At 36.1% G+C, this 20,331-nt stretch overlaps 1 protein-coding gene across 1 annotated transcript; it reads left to right on the top strand.

The window, feature by feature from the left end:
* Window positions 1-18,215: 18,215 nt before the first annotated feature.
* PHP (PLANT HOMOLOGOUS TO PARAFIBROMIN) lies at window positions 18,216-19,835 on the top strand. Its single transcript, XM_078961362.1, has 3 exons — window positions 18,216-19,354; window positions 19,439-19,521; window positions 19,602-19,835. The coding sequence occupies exons 1-3, from the start codon at window positions 18,331-18,333 to the stop codon at window positions 19,692-19,694; spliced, it is 1,200 nt and encodes a 399-aa protein (XP_078817488.1). The 5' UTR covers window positions 18,216-18,330; the 3' UTR covers window positions 19,695-19,835.
* The last annotated feature ends 496 nt before the right edge of the window (window positions 19,836-20,331 follow it).

Genomic DNA, 20,331 nt, shown 5'->3' with positions numbered 1-20,331 from the left:
AACTTTGTATAATACCATAATCCTACCATATATATTTACCAAATTACTTAGTGTTATAAAACATGTTAATGTATATACTGCTTAATGCCATTTTCCTAATTGTGACATCCTCGTTTTCATGGTCAGAAAATACATTTTTATTTATGTTTATTCTAAAACAAAGTATTCTTTATATTGCGGAATTTGTCCATAAAGTATTTCCGAGGAAATATTTTTTATTGATTTATTAAAACATAACATGTCATAACTGATACAAAAAACATAAGCATAAATGTAGTCATTACATGCCTTACAATATCTTTCATACTATAGTCTAGCTTTCCTCGAATCTCTCATCAAGTCCGAACATCATTATCTTTTGTATTGTTTCCTCTGATATAAAGAAACTGAGTGGGTCAAGTTTCGAAACCTGGTGAGTACATAGGGTTTTCAACCCATAATATTATAATCTTTAATTATATATTTTCAGCAAACAATTAACCTAGTTGCTCATTACCGTTATTCTCATTTCATAATCCTTAAATAATGATCTTGATGGATCTCTCCTAAAGAATCTTTTATCAGCAGCGGTTTTCATATATTCTTCCTTAAACATCAAGGCACAATAATACAATAGTACTTTGGCCACAACATAACAATACGATTGTACTTTGGTCACGACACAATAGGTCACAACTTATTATTTCACACAACCTTATACTAACTAAACTTTTCCTAGATGACTAGGCATGACAATACAATACTACTTTGGGTGAGCACATCAACATGATAGTACTTTGGGTAAGCACAACCATGTCATGACTTATTATTTTGGACAACCCTAACCTATCACAATCTTTCATCTGTTATTTCATACAGCCCTTCACTACCCAATCATATTATATATATATATATATATATATATATATATATAGTTTAATCAAGTAATAGTTATATCATGTTGCACACATATATTAAACACAACTAAACAACACACATAGCATTTAAGCAAATACTTGTATGTATGTGTAAGTTTGAAAGTAACTATGCACTCACTTGACTCAAGTGGATTGACTGGTGATTTGGGCAGAGCTTCACCTAACACCTTAGTTTTTCCTTTGACGAGACTTAAGCACGAATGTCACTGAGTTTTAGTCTTATATTCTTGGAAACTAATGATAATCTAGATACTTCATTAATCCCAATGTCTACATCAAGATCTATCAAGTAAGGAATAACCAGGTAGGATCATATTGGAGGTAGGGTCTAATTTTTATACAAAGTATACCTTTAGGAAATCTCACTTTAAACACCTCACTAAATCTAGCCTAGACATCATTCTCATAAATAAATAGATTAATATAGTAACTTGGAATCATTGATAAATTATATTTATAGGTTCATAATAACGACTATGAACATAAACATAAGTTACATTTGAAATAAAATAATTGCATGTAACACCCGTTTTCCATATTGGAACGATATAGGGCTTAAAAGATCCAAAGGCATGATTTTTGGGAAAAATCATGTGTCACAACGTGACCATAGGGTGGTAACGATGTGACGAGCCAAATCAAGATCACGTACCCAGAAGAATTTCACGACGTGACATGAGTATGGCTACGACGTGGAAAGGGTTGCAACCTAAGCCCATGATCTTTTAAGGTTTTTCTACGTATTTAAACCTCTAATCTCGGATTTAGGATTCATTTTCAGCCTCCATCACTCTCAAGCCTCATATATGACATCCTCATTTTCACGGCCACAAAAGACCGATTTTGTTAATGCTTTATAAAAATCAGAGTATCTCTTTTAAGAAAAACGTTGCGGAAGTTGTTCCCAGAAAAACATGATAATTACATTATCAAGGCATTTCCGAAGAAATGTATTTTTATTCATTTTAAAACATTTGGGATGTCATCGTCAATACAAAAACATAAGCATAAATAGAATTTAAATTCATTATCACTATTGATTTATATCTCCTTAATCTCTCAGTATAATGTGACTTCATATCAACACCTGAGATATAAATATACTGAGTGGGTCAGGTTGGGAAACCTGGTGAGTACATATGGATTTCAATCCCACAATGTTATAACATATATATATATATATATATATATATATATATATATATATATATAAACTCACACAATATACGATTTCCCCATATATATAATCAACTCTTACCCCACCCCGTCAATCCTCACAACGAGACTATCCATACTTACGGACCTTAAATTTTACCTCTTACTTCGGATCCAATTCATGCTCTCAAGTCCTTGATTGTATCTATTCCATACCCTCGGATGAGGGACAATTGGTCCGTGTCTAAATCCATACTCCCGGATTAATGACAGATGACTATGTCCTGTCCATACTCCCGAACTAAGGACAACCGACTATGTCTTAATCCATACTCCCGAACTAAGGACAACCGACTATGTCTTAATCCATACTCCCAGATTAAGGACAACCGACTATGTCTTAATCCATACTCCCAGATTAATGACAGCTGGCTGAGTCCAATCCATATTCTCGGACTAGGGACGAATGACTATGTCTAATCCGTGCTTCTGGATCAATGACATGTTTAAGGGTTCTATTCCCCGTATATATCTCACTCGTACTCATAAGGAGATACTACTCAATGACCCTCATAACAAATTTTAGGTTTACTCATTAACCTAAATCATTATAAATAATCGGGTATGTTCTTTAACACGTAATTCAGACAACATCAAATAATTCGCACATAAACATATATTTAATACATTCAATCAATATTTGTATTAAAATCATGTTCATGAAAGGGACTATGCACTCACTTGAAAGGTGGTGACTATGTACTCGAACAACGCTTCGTTATCTCAAAATAATTTTCCCTCGACAAAACCTATTATCAATACCACTAGGGTTTAGTCTGACGTTAACCACAACTAATTAATAGTCTAGCTTTTATTTTTATTATATAAGCGTTAAACAACACTCTATGTAACTCATAATAATATCCTAAATAATTATTTTAAGGTCCTAATGATGTTACTATAATTAATTAGAAGCTATATTAAAAATAGCATAGACGTAGCTCCCTTACAGCGGGTTTTATAGAAAATCGGGCTTTGTTTGGAGCAGCATTTCGAAACTGAAAGACCCTTCTTCTCGGGACTCCGGGAGCCTCGGGGCTTCCTTCGGGTGCTAGGGGGTTCCCTAGGGTTTAGGGGGGTTTAGGGCACTTAGAGAGAGAAAGAAACTAGAGAGAGAAGTAAATTGGTGTGGAAAATGAAGGCTGCCTCGGCCCCCTTTTATATCCTGCGAGGCCTCAGATTTTGTTGGGTGTAGTCCTTGGCTACGCTGGGTGTAGGGCTCGGATAAGGTCACCAACTCGCGTACAGCTGGCTTGCACTTCATATCGGAAAAGAACTGAGGGAACGCGGGGCATTCCGGATCTCATACGCGGGGCGTAGAGCAAGGGCGAGGTGATGGGAGTGATCCGACAGGTGCTCTGCGATCAGCGATGGACGACTGAGATGAGGCCACGTCATCAAGTTCTTATCAGACTTCGCAATTTCGACTACAAACTTTAAAATTTTGTAACTTTCGCGTATGAGATCTGTTTTTGACATTCTTTATATCCACGCGAAGGCGGGAACGTACTCTACAACTTTCGTTTAGACTCCGTTGGCTAATTTTGACTTTATTTTAGAATTTATATTATTAACAGGCCGAGATAGAATTGGTCCGTTAAAATCTCATAACTTCTTCATCCGACGTCCATTTTCATCTGTATTTTTATCGTTACGCTACTATTAAAGAGATATTTGATTCTCGTTAAGGTTGTGTCGGCTAAAAACTGCTCGATCTAATATTCGAATTTCGGGTTGTACACTGCTAAGCCGAAACTTCGAAAAATGATAACTTCCTCATACAAAGTCAGATATGGGCGTTATTTTTTTGGACACTCTAGGTTTAACATATTCTATGACTTTCGTTTAGATCTATAAGGATAAATATTGCTCTATCTTAAATTCACTATTTACGCTTCCCGGTATCGTGTCGGTTTCGTCGCGAAACTTCGACAGGTCATAACTTCTTCGTTATAACTCGGATTTCGGCGTTCTTTAAATGCACGAAACCCTTGTAACATGTACTACAACTTGGTTAAGATTATTTACTCTAAATAATCTTTTTTAGAAAAGTCATTTTCTACCCCTATTATCTCTAAATTGACTAGCCCGGATCTACGGGCGTTACATCATAAATCCTAACCTTAATCCCTATTGGTGATTTCGGCTCATTTTGGTACTTTTAGTAGCTTGAATAAAAATAAAAAGGTGTTATATTATGTTGATACAACAAGGAAACCTCATCGTCATCCTCTTGTGTATATTTTGGACCTTTGTAAGTGTCCAAGATTCAAGCTTTTTGGTTGCATGTTTCCAGATCTAAGTGCTTTGTCCCTTTTCTTCATGTTGTGTAAGTTTAGAGGAATGGATCCCATATAGTTGGCTACTTTATAGATCTTTGAGGTCCTTTTGGTGTTATATGTTGTAGATCTAGAGTTTCTTGGAGTTTTTGGTCCCATGAACAAGTTGAGTGTATTTCTTCATGATTTTAACCTAGTTTGGGAAGAGCAATGCATTGGTCCCATGAACAAGTTGAGTGTATTTCTTCATGATTTTAACCTAGTTTGGGAAGAGACATGCATTAGACATGCATATCTATAAAACAATGATTTTTATGGTGGTTTAGGAGTAGGAAACCCTTATGGAATCTGTGGACTTGAGATCTTAAGGATTAAGATCTTAATGGTTGGCTTTATGCCTTAAGTTTCCATTAAAATACCTAGGTTTAAAGATCTTGGCTTATTAGGATGTATTAATGGATAAATTTGGAAACTTTATCCATCAAGATCTGAGGGAGAATCAAATATAAGCTTGAAAACTCTTAAGGATGAAGGAAATGGCTTAATCCATTAAGTTGTTCAAACCTAGTTTCCACGACGTAGCCTTCTGGCCACCATGATGTGGCGGTTAGGGATCAGTTCGGCTGTTTTGGCATTTTGTGATTATGATGTGGCCACAGGGAGGCCACGACGTAGAGACTTGCTAGTGATGATTATTGAATTTGAGTTCGACCATTGACTTTTGGCATGGTTTGACTCTTGGTCAAATTTCTATTTTTAAAAGGTAGACTTAGGTTTTACCTTGTGTGGTTTATTAGGAGATTTTTAGCACCCATTCGTTGGTTGTGAGAGTTGTTAGCTGTGGACTGTGTCGACAAGGTGAGTCTGTTCACTATACGATGTAGGATGCCAGTTGTCTTTGTGACTCTTGCGTTGGTATGTTGGGTCGGTACCGTTTGTATGTTGGGTTGGGTCCATTGGTATGTTGGGTTGACCCGTTGGTATGTTTGGTTGGCTCGTTTGTATGTTGGACTGGGCCTGTTTTTATGTTGGGTTGGGCCTATTATATGTTGGGTTGGTCCCGTTGTATGATATGTGGTATTTTGGGGAACTCACTAAGCTTTGTGCTTATGAATTTATGGTTTAAACATTTTTAGGTACTTTCAGTTCCAAAGGGAAGGGCTCGACTTGACTGTACAACATCCCCTGGTGGTTTTTCCACATTGATTGTTATTGTATTACTCTGATGTTTGAAAAATATATTTTACTCTTATTGGTTTTGATCAAATGGCAGTACGGATTCGATTGTTTTAAAATGAAAATTTTGGTTGAATTTTTGAGATGTTACAAGTTGACATCCCATTCATCCTCTACTTCTTTTTATGCAGGTCACCAAATTGCTTTTGACATACTTTTACTTTGACCAACAATCCTTGGACATGTGACTAGATTTTTCTCAATTTTGTAGTTTCCTTCAAACCTCCTCCCCCGAGAACTCTTATTATTAGTCCTTTAAGGTCTCCATAGATGTGAGGTTCCTTGATGACTCTTTCCTGTGTCAACATTTTTGCACCCTCCTTTAGCATGCGGCTTGAAATTCCTCCGACTTTTAATTGTGTAAAGCGTTTCCTCTTCACTCTTCAATGCGATGCCTCCTATTTTCTTAGCCATAGCTTCTTGGATGTGTAACAACCCAAAAATCCAAGGTAAAAATTTCATTTTTATTATAATCAAAACACTATTGTAACTTTGTTCTAAACATTGAAAAGCATTTCAATTAACACTATTATCAGAGTCCAATCCCAGAGATCACATATTGCGGAAAACATGGGTCTATGCGCTGCAATCATCTCGAGCTCTTTCATTTGAAAACTGGAGTACTTGAAACATAAATTGAAAACCATAAGCACAAAGCTTAGTGAGTTCCCCAAATACCACATACCACACATATCCAACGATCCATACATGTCACACATAACCGTGATCCATACATATATTCATATATCATAATCAATAAGAGTGATATGTGCCACCCATAGTCTTGCCATTATGTCACGAGCCACCCCGTGGTCTTTCTTGCTAGGATGGGGGCCACAACTTGGGTCTTACAGACAAGTGCCAAGAGCCACCTCCTAGTCTTTCATGCAAGCATCACAGAGACAACTAGCATACAAACTATACTACTTAACTAATTACTTGCCAGGGTTCAGAATATGGTCTTGCATACAGTGTGCTAGGAGCCGCCTCCTGGTCTTTCATACATAATGTCAAGGGCTAACCCTCGGGTCTTCCTACAATACATAAATCAAATGGGCTAGAGTTGGTGCCTGTGACCCATACAACAACAAGGAGACTCATCTCAAATGTTGAAGCTTACTATAAGAAATCCTTAGTTGATGCACTGGCAACTTCTCGAGCTAACAATACCAAAATATCACCCAATTAGCAATTGGGTTCCATACCATGATCCATAATCCATACTTGGGGTAAAATTACCATTTTACCCCTAGCCCAACATGATTCATAACTAAGGCCCAAGCCCAAATCCAACAAGATCCAAAACCATAAAATCCATAAAAGCCCACTAATGGCCTGATTTTCCAAATTGGGCCCAATCTCATATGATCCTTATCCTAAGCCTATATTTTACAATTCAGATTGCTTCAAATACCCCTTGGCACAAACTTGATCAAAGGCATAATTCAAAAGTCAAATTCAACGACCCAACTTGATCCAACTCGCTGAGTTGTCCTTCAAATCGTCGAGTTTCTTCATTAGACTGCAAAGATCGAGCAAAACCCCCTCAAATCGCCGAGTTCACCCATGAACCTGTCGGGTTCGCCAGAAATCCAACCTCTTAATTCATTAATCCGACCTTTTCGAAACTAAGGGCTTCTCAACCCAGATCTTAACTGAAATGGCCTCAAGAAAGATAAAGTTTCCAACTTTACCCCTAAGAACCACCAAAATGGGTTCAAAACCCAAACCCTAAACTTAAAAGGGAAAGGACTTAATCATTAAGCACTTAATCCATAATAACACAACTCCAAGATGCAGATCTGACCATATGAGGCTAGATGGTCATGTAAAGTTTCCAACTTTACACCTTTTCATGATTATAAGAAGCTCAAAAGCTTAATAGAGACCAAAAGAAGGACTTAATGAATGCATGAAGCCCTTAGGACCATAAAGTTGGCACCTTTATGCCAAAAGAGCTCATTAAGATCATAGATTTGGAAAGGATAAACACTTGGGACTTATGCTCCCTCAACAACCACCTATTCATGCTAAAAGCATACTAATAAACCCAAGAAGATATCTAAGCCAATACTAAGCAAGTTTAGAGCTTTATACCCGAGATGTGTTGGAAATGGAGTGGAGAACCAATATCTGAAAGCTCCTACTTGAACCACCACCTTGCACCAAGCTTCTCTTCCTTCAATGAGCCTTAAACATACAAAAACACACCCACAATGAGCTCACAACACTCAATGAGGCTCCAGGGTTTCGAGATTAGGATTAGGGGCTATGGAGGCTGGAAATGAGGCCAACACCTGGAACTTAAGGTGTTTAAATAGGGTGCAAAACCCTACAATTAGGGCTTCCTAAACAGCGCCTAACTCGCCGAGTTGGCTCCTCCAACTCACAGAGTTGTCTCATTAACCTCGCGACCAAAACAACCTCTACTCGGCGAGTTGAGGCTCCTCAACTCGCCGAGTAGACCCATTAAATCCTCACAATTCTTCATATTCAAATCGCCGAGTAGGCTCCTCCAACTCACCGAGTTCAACTTGAATTTGGCATAATTCCACAATAAACCTTCTAGATTCCAGGTGTTACAGGATGGCTATCAAATTCTCAAAATCTACAATTGATGGTTTGACATTCTATCCTTGTATAATAGTAACGAAACTTCTATATTTTGGCCTCAGTCAATGGCTGATGATCCTCTTCATTCGAGCTTCTACAATAACGAACTGTGAATCTAATTCAGTAATATCTAGAAATATCGAGTTGACCTTATGTAAATATTGATCAATTGTCATTTCATGTTGTGAGATTGATAATAGCTTCTACTAATATATGATTTCATTTATTTCATATATAAGGAATGACCCATGGATGTCCAATAAAGGTGACCGGTTGATACACACTAATATAGGTTGGTCTAAGGCTGGAGGGAGTGGTGTTATACTTCCTCATAAAATCGCAGTGCCACGTAGACGACATATCAGCATTTACCATGAAAATATGGTCTCATGCCACACTCATTTAAAGGCATACATACATACATACATACATACATATATATATATATATATATATATTCTTTTGAAATTTGACCTTTCAATGGCTATGTGGGTGGAAAGTGCAATAAATGAGCGTGACCATAAAGTGTCACACTACTGTCCTACCGCACCAAAACCACAGTGAAGGGGTGATATTCCAAGCTGAGATGGTAAGGGAGTGCACCTTCTACCGCACTCACTCCCCCAAGTCTAATGATAGAACAATATTATAAGGATGATCCATAAATATGCCAAAGTCAAATAATTAACATCATATAATTTGTGTAAAACGTCAATGAAATGGTTATTTTATTAAAAGCATTTTCATATTTTGACATTTTTTTATTTTTTTTAATAAAACATCCCTTTGAAAGCCATGAGTTATGCTTCAAGGATTTGTATGCATCATATTATCAGTTGTACTAAATCATGCACATGACAACAAAATTGAAACCAAACAAATCCCATTAAAATCTTATGTGTTTGATGTCATGTGTTATATTAAATTAAACACGTCACGTGATAACACTTATATGAATAATAAATACATCAACACGCCTCGGACGATCTCATCACGTCATGTAATGCATATCGAATGAATTAAGGGTTAGGCGAAAAAAAGTTTAGTAAGATATGTCAAAACTCAATAAATCAATCAGAACTTTGTATGATACCATTTTTAATATAATTAATACCATAATCTTAACATATAAGTTTCCAAATTACTTAGTGCTATAAAATATGTTAATGTATATACCACATAACTACATAAGGGCATTTTCCTAATTGTCCAATTGATTTATTTAAACTCAAATTAATCATTCATATATAATATTATCTCTTTGGATAAAGTAAATCAACAAACTTTGGTAAATGTAAAACATTTGTTTTCTGCCAGCATTCAACTGGAAAGTTGCATGGCCGTGTCAACCATTCATAAACACGTATCTTTTCTTCTTTAATTTACATTGTTATATCGATTTACATGAAGGCTACATGATTGTCATTTGTGCAACCTGCACTCACCTTAACCTATAATTTATTCACATAATAACCATTAGAACTTATTTCATATCAATTTTTTTAATTAAAATAGTTTTCATTAAAGACATTTTGTAGATGCACATTGTCATTTATGTCCTCTTATATATATTGTTTGTTACTAAGTTAATAAACAATGGTAACATGTGATTCAGTCAAAATATTAACATTCTCTTTTGAAAAAAATAGATCGTAACTATCAAAAGGACCAAAACATGAACAACGGAGGACTATAAACATAAAATGAAAATAGTCCGTACGGTATTCTAAGTCTTACAGTTTAAGTGCAAATTTTAAACTTTTGGCATAGGTAGTCCTCATGGTTTTATTTTCTTGCACGATTGATGTGAAATCTATCTATTAAAATGTTAGGTTTTCAAATATAACAATTTCACACTTAAACCAAATTAGTAAAAACTCTAAACTATCAGCTAAAACCTCTAATTAATCATTCCTTTATATCGTATTTAAGACTTAACGTCCAAATTTGTCATCACTCACTGTTGCTCATCACATCTGCTACCATCTTTACCACCTCTTACTTTGTCATAACCGCATCCATCTCCTTCTCACCCAAATGCCTAATGTCTTTTTATTAGTCTCTTCTCATCATCGCTAAACATGCACTAATGATCACCTCCATCATCGTATTCTTGCACTCTAGCTCCTCCTCATACACTACCTTTGTGTAGGGCTTTCTTGTGAATATACCTCCTATATTGAAGAGTGAGTTTGAAAATCTAGATTTACATGTGGGTTATTTAATAATTTATTTGTTTATTTGTTTATTTATTTATTTTGTGATTTCTACCCCTTCTTGTAGATTTATCCATCTAGGTTTGTATAGGGTTTCATATGCTTGAAAGTAAGAGTTCGTATATGTATGTTTGTGGAGTTTTTGTGTCCGAATGTGAAAATGTGTGTGTAATTTGTTCGTGTGTTTTTATATTTGAAAGTGCATGTTAATGTCTATGTATGTACTTATTTATAGGCTTCATGTGTTTGAAAATACACGTTTTTGCTTGTCAATTTGTTTTAGATTCTATAGATCTAGGTTTGTGTGTGTTTGTTTTATCGGTTTCATGCGACTATTTTTCATATTTTTGTATATATAGGTTTGTTTCAAGATTTCAAATAATACGAGTAAATGGATGGTCGAAGATGGGTAGAAATGGCTAAAGACGACAGTTAGGTTTGATGAAATAAACTTAGAAATTCATTTAATATTCCAGTTTAATTAAGTCATTGACATTGTTGCAAAGGTTGATACAATGCTTGCCTGTTGGGTTACTAATTTCCAAATGCTTCTTAATGTTATGACTTATCCAGAAAAATATGCACGTTTTTTTTTCAATATAGTATAAAGACGGTATTTTGGTCCTTCTTAAAGAAATGAATAATATAAATGAATTCCTTCCATGAGTTCCATTCACCCTATGAATGATGAAATCCATAAAACATGGAATTTGATGGAATCACATAAATTTGAATTTCATACATATGCCAAAGAAACACACCATGGAATGAAATCAAGGATTCCAATCCCGAATTGGCTTATTTCAGATGATCTAATGTTTATTTGTAATGGTTTTAACATTTTTGGTTGTAATTGTGAAGAATCAGAGAGCTTTGTGTATATGAATTCAATTGATTCATTCAGAATACGTTACAAGCAATATATACCAAATGTACAACATGAAATCAGGAACTATAAAAGGAAAATACATCTCTAAATATTAAGGAGAAGATTGTGATGCCTACTGATTGGTGACAGCCTGTAACCAGAATACTATGATTGAAATAATTGGAGTTATTTCAATTTAGTCCCTGAATGTTGTTGATCTGTTGGGTTTTGGGTGTGGTTCAAGGGTTGAGACTTAACATTCCCCCGCGAGATGGATGAACCTGAAGTGAGACCAATCTTGGATGAAAGTAGGTTGAAACGTGGTCGGAGCACGGGTTTGGTGAGTAAGTCAGTTAGTTGATCCTCACCAGAGATGTGAGTAACTCGTAGGGTGCCAGATTGAACTTTTTCTCTCACAAAATGGAAATCTAAAGCTAAGTGTTTCATTCGAGAATGAAAAATGGGATTCGCCGAGTATGTTGTAGCACTTAGATTGTCACAGTATATAGTTGGTGTAATGGATTGTGTATAGCCGAGTTCAAACAGAAGAGAGGATAGCCATTGGACCTCGGTTGTTGTGGAAGCAACGGCCCTGAATTCAGCCTCAGTAGTGCTACGTGCAAGGGTACTTTGTCTCTTTGAGCTCCATGATATAGGATTTGAACCAAGATAAATGATGTAACCAGTGGTACTACGGTAAACGTCTTTGTCACCAGCCCAATCTGCATCTGTAAATGCATGTAAATGTAATGGAGAGTCACGTCGTAGGAGAAGGCCTCTATGTAAGGTTCCTTGTAAAAATCTGAGAAGTCTCTTTAAGGCAGTCCAATGTTGAAAAGTAGGAGCATGCATAAATTGAGATAATTTGTTGACAGTGAAGGCAATGTCTGGTCTAGTGAGAGACAAGTATTGTAGAGCTCCCACAAGTGTGCGATATTCTGATGGAGAAGGATGCGGGTTACTGCCATGTAAAGTGAGCACATCGGAACAAGAAATCGGTGTGGAAACAGACTAGCAATCACTCATATTAGCTTTATGAAGGATGTCAGTTATGTATTTCTTTTGAGAAAGAAAGAGACCATGGGAGTGGGGGAGAACTTCAACGCCGAGAAAGAAAGAGAGAGGTCCGAGGTCTTTTAAAGAAAACTTGTGTGCGAGAAGATGAATGAAACGATCAATATGGTTTATGGATGGACCGGTAACAATGATATCATCAATGTAAACAAGGACATAAATGGGAGAGTGTCCGGTGGTGAGAATGAATAAAGAGGGGTCAGAAATTGTAGATTTGAAACCAAGAGAGATGAGGTATGATTTTAGCTCATCGTACCATGCACGAGATGCTTGACGAAGACCATAGATTGCTTTGTTTAGTTTGCAAACATGATTTGGGAAGGAAGGATCGACAAAACCGGGAGGTTGGGCCATGAAGACCTCCTCGTTTAACGTGCCTTGGAGAAATGCATTGTTAATGTCCAGTTGGCGAAGGGACCAACATTGAGAGACAGCTATGGAAAGCACAAGACGAAGGGTAGCCGGTTTAAGAACGGGACTAAAAGTTTCACGATAGTCAATACCAGGACGTTGGGTGAAACCTTTGGCAACTAAGCGAGCTTTGAGTCGATCAACCGACCCATCAGGTTTATATTTAGTTCGGAAGACCCATTTGGAGCCAACAAGGTTAAGAGCAAGATTGGAAGGAACTAGTGACCATGTTTGATTACGTGTTAATGCATCAAATTCCTTTTGCATGGCATGGCGCCATAATGGTTGTTTAAGTGCATGAGTAATGGTGAGCGGGTCAGGTGGAACGGAAACAGTGCTGGTGTATAAAATAAAATCTGAATTGTGATAGCGGGTGTTTGGCTTTGGTTGAGCTCTAGTGGTGGGTTTTGGTGGTGGGTTTGGATGTGGAGGAGTGGGTGGTGGATGTGGAGGAGAAGGAGGAGTGGGTGGGGGTGACAATGGGTTTGGAGTGTTGAAATAAGGTGTGTCTAGAGAGTTGGAGGGTGACAATGTATCTGTGGGCTCAAGTGGGGTATTTTGAGAGAGGTGGGAGGTGGGCATGCTTGATGAAGTTGAAATTTGAGGTGAGAGAAGTATGAGAGGATTCCATACAGAAGGTTCAAGTGGAGAATGTGTGGAGTTGGTAAGTTTAGTGAAAGGAAACTCATGTTCTACAAAGGTTACGTGGCGTGAAGTGTAGAGTTTGGAAGTGATGGGATCAAGAGCATGGTAAGCACTTTGAGTGGAAGAGTATCCAACAAAAATACAAGGAATGGATTTTGGATCTAATTTGTTTGAAGAATAGGGTCGGAGCCATGGGTAACATAAACACCCAAAGCTTCGAAGTTTTGAATAGTTGGGGTGACGTTGGAACAGACGAAAATAAGGAGAAGAATGATTTAAGGTGGGAGTGGGCATGCGGTTGATTAGATATGCAGCAGTGGTGAATGCAAAAGGCCAAAATGTGATCGGTAGTTGTGCATGTGATAATAGGGCAAGACCGGTTTCGACAATATGATGATGACAACGTTCCGCATAACCGTTATGTTCCGGGGTGTGTGGCGGAGAAGTTAGGTGAGAGATGCCTGAGGAATATAAATGAGAAGAAAGTTTAATGTATTCACCACCATTGTCGGAAAAAAACTATTTGATTTTCCGATTAAAATAATTTTCAACAGTGTTTTGAAAACGAATAAAAACTGTTAAGGAATCTGATTTTCTTTGTAAGGGATAAAGCCAAATGTATTTGGTGAAATGATCAACAAATATGATGTAGTACTTGTAGTGATCATAGGATGTAACAGGGGAACTCCAAACATCATAAAAGATTAAATCCAAGGGAGCATTAGAAGATAAAGAAAAGGTGGAGAAAGGTAAACGATGACTTTTATTAATATGGCACGAATTACAATTTTCAATAGAACTAGATTTGAAGGAGACAAAGGATGATAAAAACTTAAAAACTTTATTATGCGGGTGGCCGAGTCGATGGTGCCAGGTCATGGAACCGGTCTGATGCATGGAACAAACCAAAGGTGAAAACGGTTTAGAAGATTGTAGTTCATATATTCCCTATGTTGTTGTGCCCCTGAGTAGTGGAATGTTGGAGTTCCGATCCTTGATAACAAATATTAAAGAATAGAATTGAATGAGAAAATTGTTATCAAGACATAAGCGAGATATTGAAATTATATTGCGAGATAAAGAAGGAACACACAAGACATTTTTAAGAATTAGAGGTGTGTTGGGAGTTTTAATAACAAGGAAACCGATATGAGTGATGTTGAGACATGTACCATCACCGATGACAAGTTCCTCAGTGCCGTCGTATGGGGTGTGAAGAGATAAGTTGTTCAAGTCATTGGGGACTTGGTGAGAGGCACCACTATCAAAAAGCCAATTGGTTGTGGAACCATTGTTTGTAGTCATCATGTGCACCTGTGCTTTGTTTCCCTGTGAACCTCGATTAAAGGAGGGTATTATAACACGTGGATGGGCTGTTCAGAAGACAGAACAATTTTTAAGAGAATGCCCTTTCTGAAAACACCATTAACACTTTCCAAGAAATGGTTTAGCACCTGCAGATGGAGTGGGGAGAATACCAGCAGCAACATGTTGTGAGTGGGATGGATTGTTTCCAAAATTGTTTCCGGAGTGATTTGTTTGTCGAGGTGTCCACGACTTGTTGTTTCCCTTGTGTTGCATGTAGAAAACAGAAGAAGGATGATGAATGTTTCCAGGAGTAACCTGTTGAGCCAGAGACAACTCATGATTTATAAGCTTTTCATGAAGTTCGTTGAATGATATTTGGGTGTCACGGGCATGAACAGCATCCAGAATTGGTTTGTAAGATGCATGATCAAGTCCAGCTAGTATGGTATCAATGACATCTTCTTCGTCCATCTTTTTACCTAGGATGGCAAGTTCATCAACAATGATTTTTATGGCTTGCATATACTCTGTGATGGATTGGGTAGGGGTCTTTGAGGTTTGTTTAAGTCGATGTTTCAACTGTTTGATGTGACCGCAACTTGGAGAGGCATAGGTCTTGGCTAAAATTTCCCAGGCATCATGAGATGAAGATGCGTTGGTGATCAATGGAACAATCTGAGGGGATAAGCTTCCAACTATAGCTCCATAGAGTAATTGGTCCTGACGAAACCATTGAGCAAAGTCTTTGTGGGGTACAAGAACACCATCGGTGCCGATGGTAGGTTTAGGAGACGGGAATGTCCCGTCGATGTATTTGTATAAATCGAGACCGTAGAGATAGGCCTCTACTTGAGTTTTCCAAGAAAGGTAATTGGAGGAGGTGAGTTTTAGGGTTGGTGGAAGATTAACGATGATTAAATCCTTCATGGAAGAATTGATAGTGAGAGAGTTTGAGTCGGACATGCTTCCTGGTGATGATGAGGAAGTTCTGGAGATTAATGGTGTATTCGATGAAGAGGTTTTTGTAGAAGGAGGATCTGATTCTAGCTCTGATACCATGCGAAGAATCAGAGAGCTTTGTGTATATGAATTCAATTGATTCATTCAGAATACGTTACAAGCAATATATACCAAATGTACAACATGAAATCAGGAACTATAAAAGGAAAATACATCTCTAAATATTAAGGAGAAGATTGTGATGCCTACTGATTGGTGACAGCCTGTAACCAGAATACTATGATTGAAATAATTGGAGTTATTTCAATTTAGTCCCTGAATGTTGTTGATCTGTTGGGTTTTGGGTGTGGTTCAAGGGTTGAGACTTAACAATAATGTAGTATAATTTCAATGGATCTATATGTTAATTTGTAATTCTTAACTGTGTGATAATTTTAAAATAGTTGCTCCATATTTGTTTTTTATCTTACATTTTAGCATTTTTGAAAAAGGTGATATGTTGTATTTTAGGTGAATATGGAACTGCAAATGGTATATATTCTACTTTCTATACTATTAGCAACCTAGCTGACATTCAGAAGCAAAATCTCAGTGATGATATAATTAATGTATGGAGCGGAACGGGTAAAAATAATAGAATGATCCATTCCAAGATTATGCATCTAAGTTCACATATATAATATATGTCTCATTTTGACGTCCTTTCATATCGTTGACCAACAGGTTTAACATTTTTTCTCAGTCATCTATGAATTAGTGAGTAATTTTGATAAGGTCCTAAAAATACTATCTGAGACTAAGAAACAACATAGAGCATCAAATGACCAAATTTATTTTACTTATGGAAAATATCTTGATATATATTTGAATAGTTGAAATATTTTTGAATTTTGTTATTAAGTATGAAGATAGTGGTGGTTGTCGCTTATCTTCGGTTAGAACACAAAAAATATTGTGACAATTCAATGTGAGCCCTTTAAAGGTGTAAAAGGTGTGCCATCTTTTTTTACATTTAACTTTTTTGCAAATGATTTGTTAAGATAATGACCATTTATGTATATATTAAGTAGGGATGATTCCTATATTATTTTTTTAAGACATGGATCATTTATGTAATATTTCACCAATGAACGATTCTTGTAATATGTTTTTTAAAAGAAGGACCATTCATATAATATTTTAGACATGAACCATCAATGTGATATTTTTTTAAGATTGTACTATGATAACCTATATTGCATTATATAATTATAAATTGGCATTGCAATATTACTTTGTACTTTCAGAGTACGATGCTATTTTATGGGAAAAAATAGCAGAGAACTTTCATGCTTATGTTCCAGAAATAGTTTCCAAATATTTCTAGAAATACCAACATATGTTCTAAATTTTATTGGATATTCGCAACATACATTCTAAACTCTTTTCAAAATAGTTATGTACTTTTTATAATATTTTTGAAAATATCCATGTACTTAATTCTTGTAAATTTACTTAAACATTGGTTGTTCTATAAACCAGATTACACAGTTAATTTATGTTTACTATAACATTGATCATTCCTGTAAATATACTTGAACATTGATCATTCTTGTAAAATTACTGTAACAGAGAGCATTCTTATAAATTTACAGCCACAAAGACAATTCTTATAAATTTACATGAAAAGGTATCATTGATGGTATTAAGAGTTTAATATCCTTCTAATGTTTGAGTTCTTTTCATTAAATTTGGATTTCTAACACCTCGTCTACTCTCTTTCGAAAAATAAAACCTCGTCTGCTTAACATAATTTTTTTTTTCTTGGATTGAAATGGATCCTTTATCCTTTTGATGAATTTTTTTTTACTACTAAAAGACATCAATCATGGTGTCCACAGGTTATAACCTAATATTTTATATGAAAGAATAAATTATTTAAGTGGAAATATCATTTTCTTCCGTGTTACATATTTGTTAGTGAAAAAAAAAACAATAATGACTCTATGTAAAATTTATAAAACTCTTACTTAAAATCAATGTTTTAAAAACTTGTTTTTAAATGAATTGGTATGACGATCAATTTCTTTCTGGTTCAACTAAGTTTCTAAAATTTTCATGTTTTTTCCCCCTCAAACACAAATTCAAAAATTAAAAATACACATAAAAAAATTCAAAACATTAAAAAATACACATAAAAACAAGTTGTAGATCGTTCCAAATATATTAAGAAAACAAATAACCATAAATTTTACATTAATACATATAAATTAAAAAGAAAACAAAGTATATTATCAAAACAAAACATAATTTTACATGAATACACACGTTCCAAAAAGATTCATAACATTTACAATGCATTTTTATTCAAATTAAAATAAATCTAAATAGATTTGAAAATGCTATCAAAGTTTGTTATGCAAAATCCTTTTATTCAATTTGATTCCAATCGAATAAACATTGCTAGATGAACAGATTTTTAAAACATTTGTTTAAAGTGTTATTTCTGTAAGAAAAAAAGACACCGGCGACTTCATAGTATCATTCAGACAAGAACACAAAACCGAATACTCAAAACACACAGCACAGGGCACATCTGCACACTGCAAATGGATCCTCTAACGGCTCTCCGGGAGATGACGATGAGAAACGAGCTCGACAAAATCGTCCGATTCGACAACGAGTACCGATTCGGCTCTTCCTACTCGTTCCCCTGCACAATCGAAACGGCCTACAGATCAAAACAAGGTAATCTCTACACTCTCGAAACCCTAGTTTACTTCATTAAGAATGTCAACATCAAGCACCACGATTACATCCGTTACGCCGGCACACAGAAGATCCCTGCCGTCACTCTCCTCGATCGCAAACCCTTAATTGAGTACCTGCAAGGTAGAATTTCATCCACCGACGCTATCGAGTTCCTCCCGCCTCCACCTCAACATCAAAACTTCGAGAATCATGATTACCGTATTGGCGATTACCCTAATTTAAACGTGGTACCTGGTGACGAATTGGATGTTGATAATCAGGAACCTAGGGTTGCGGCTCTCGAAAACCCTATGGACATGCTTAGAGCAATCGAAAGACCATTGAAGGATCGTGAAACGATATTGGAGTGTAGACATAGGGATTTCTACAGCGTGCTTACAGCTGCAACAAAGAGAGACGAGGAAAGACAGAGATTAGAATCGCAACAGAGGAAAGATGGTCTGGTAGCTAAGAACAGGATCGATAGAGGATTTGGAGAGGATTTAGGGTTAGGGTTAGACGGAACTCCAAGGCCAAAAATGAAGGGGAGCAAGATTGGTGATGGGGTCCCGATTATATTGGTTCCAAGTGCTTCACAGACACTGATCACTATCTATAACGTGAAAGAATTTTTAGAAGATGGAGTGTTTATACCTACTGATGTGAAGATGAAGCAGATGAAGGGGCCAAAACCAGAATGTGTAACAGTTTTGAAGAAGTTTAGCAGTAGGGATAGAGTAGTGACAGCTTATGAGGTAAGGGATAAACCTTCTGCATTGAAAGCTGAAGAATGGGGTCGAGTAGTGGCTGTTTTCGTGTTAGGGAAAGAGTGGCAGTTTAAAGATTGGCCTTTCAAAGATCATGTTGAGATCTTCAACAAAAGTAAGTAAAACTAACTTCTCATTTCATTTTGATGTGATGATGAAATTTTTATACGAGTGATTAAATAAACATGATTTGGTGTAGTTCTTGGATTTTACATGCGTTTTGAGGATGATAGTGTTGAGTCTGCAAAGATTGTAAAGCAATGGAATGTGAAAATCATATCGGTGAGATTAGGTTTAAATAAAATTTGAGTTGTGGATTTACTTATTTATGTGTAGTTAAAGTAGATGATGATGTTTTATAGATAAGCAAGAACAAGAGGCATCAGGATAGAGCTGCTGCACTTGATGTTTGGGACAGATTAGAAGAATTTGTGCGCTCAAGATCACGTTCTTGAGGTATAATGTACAAGTCAAGAACATCTTGTTTACCATCAAAATGTAGTTTCTTCTTTACTTCCTTTTTGTGAATCACTTGATGGGTATGATGATTGATGATTGATTAATGATATTACCCATTAGCTATTTGATTTTAGAAAGATGGTGTTTGTATAAAAAAACAAAAAAAATTATCTTCTTCTATTTGTTTTTCCTCTTAAAAAACATACAACTATTTCGGCGCACTATCAAAAGATATAGAAAAAAGTTTGTTTTGTAATTTATATGTTTTTATTAACTAAAATCTAAAACTCTATATACTTGATTGTGGGTGTGCGGATATCTAAACAACCATTTTCGGATGTTAAACACTGCGAGAGGAAATTGAATATCGCATCATTGTTGCACACTTCCCGAAATTGCAGAAGCCACGCCACATGTAAATAAAATATGGTCTTCAGATTCCACATCAGAGTTACAACACGACACAAACCCAACATGAGACAATAAATGTCAATGATTTTACCTAATGAAATGAGTGATAAAACAAATTACGAATTCGGTGAACCATATGGACTTATCCAAATGTCGCAAGTTAAAATTATTCTGGATTTTAAATTTTCAAAACCTCGACTCATTTCATTTTTAACAAATTTT

Source organism: Lactuca saligna, chromosome 6 (assembly GCF_052625555.1).
Source record: "Lactuca saligna cultivar CGN05327 chromosome 6, ASM5262555v1, whole genome shotgun sequence".
Taxonomy (NCBI): domain Eukaryota; kingdom Viridiplantae; phylum Streptophyta; class Magnoliopsida; order Asterales; family Asteraceae; genus Lactuca; species Lactuca saligna.
The sequence above is the reverse complement of the archived record's forward strand: the minus strand, read 5'-3'. Positions and strand labels throughout refer to the sequence as shown.

Excerpts from the sequence above, each read along its gene's own strand:
- PHP (XM_078961362.1), top strand. The coding sequence starts at position 18,331 with ATGGATCCTCTAACGGCTCTCCGGGAGATGACGATGAGAAACGAGCTC. Across the intron at positions 19,355-19,438 it reads TGTTGAGATCTTCAACAAAA|TTCTTGGATTTTACATGCGT; the intron begins GTAAGTAAAACT and ends GATTTGGTGTAG. Across the intron at positions 19,522-19,601 it reads GGAATGTGAAAATCATATCG|ATAAGCAAGAACAAGAGGCA; the intron begins GTGAGATTAGGT and ends GATGTTTTATAG.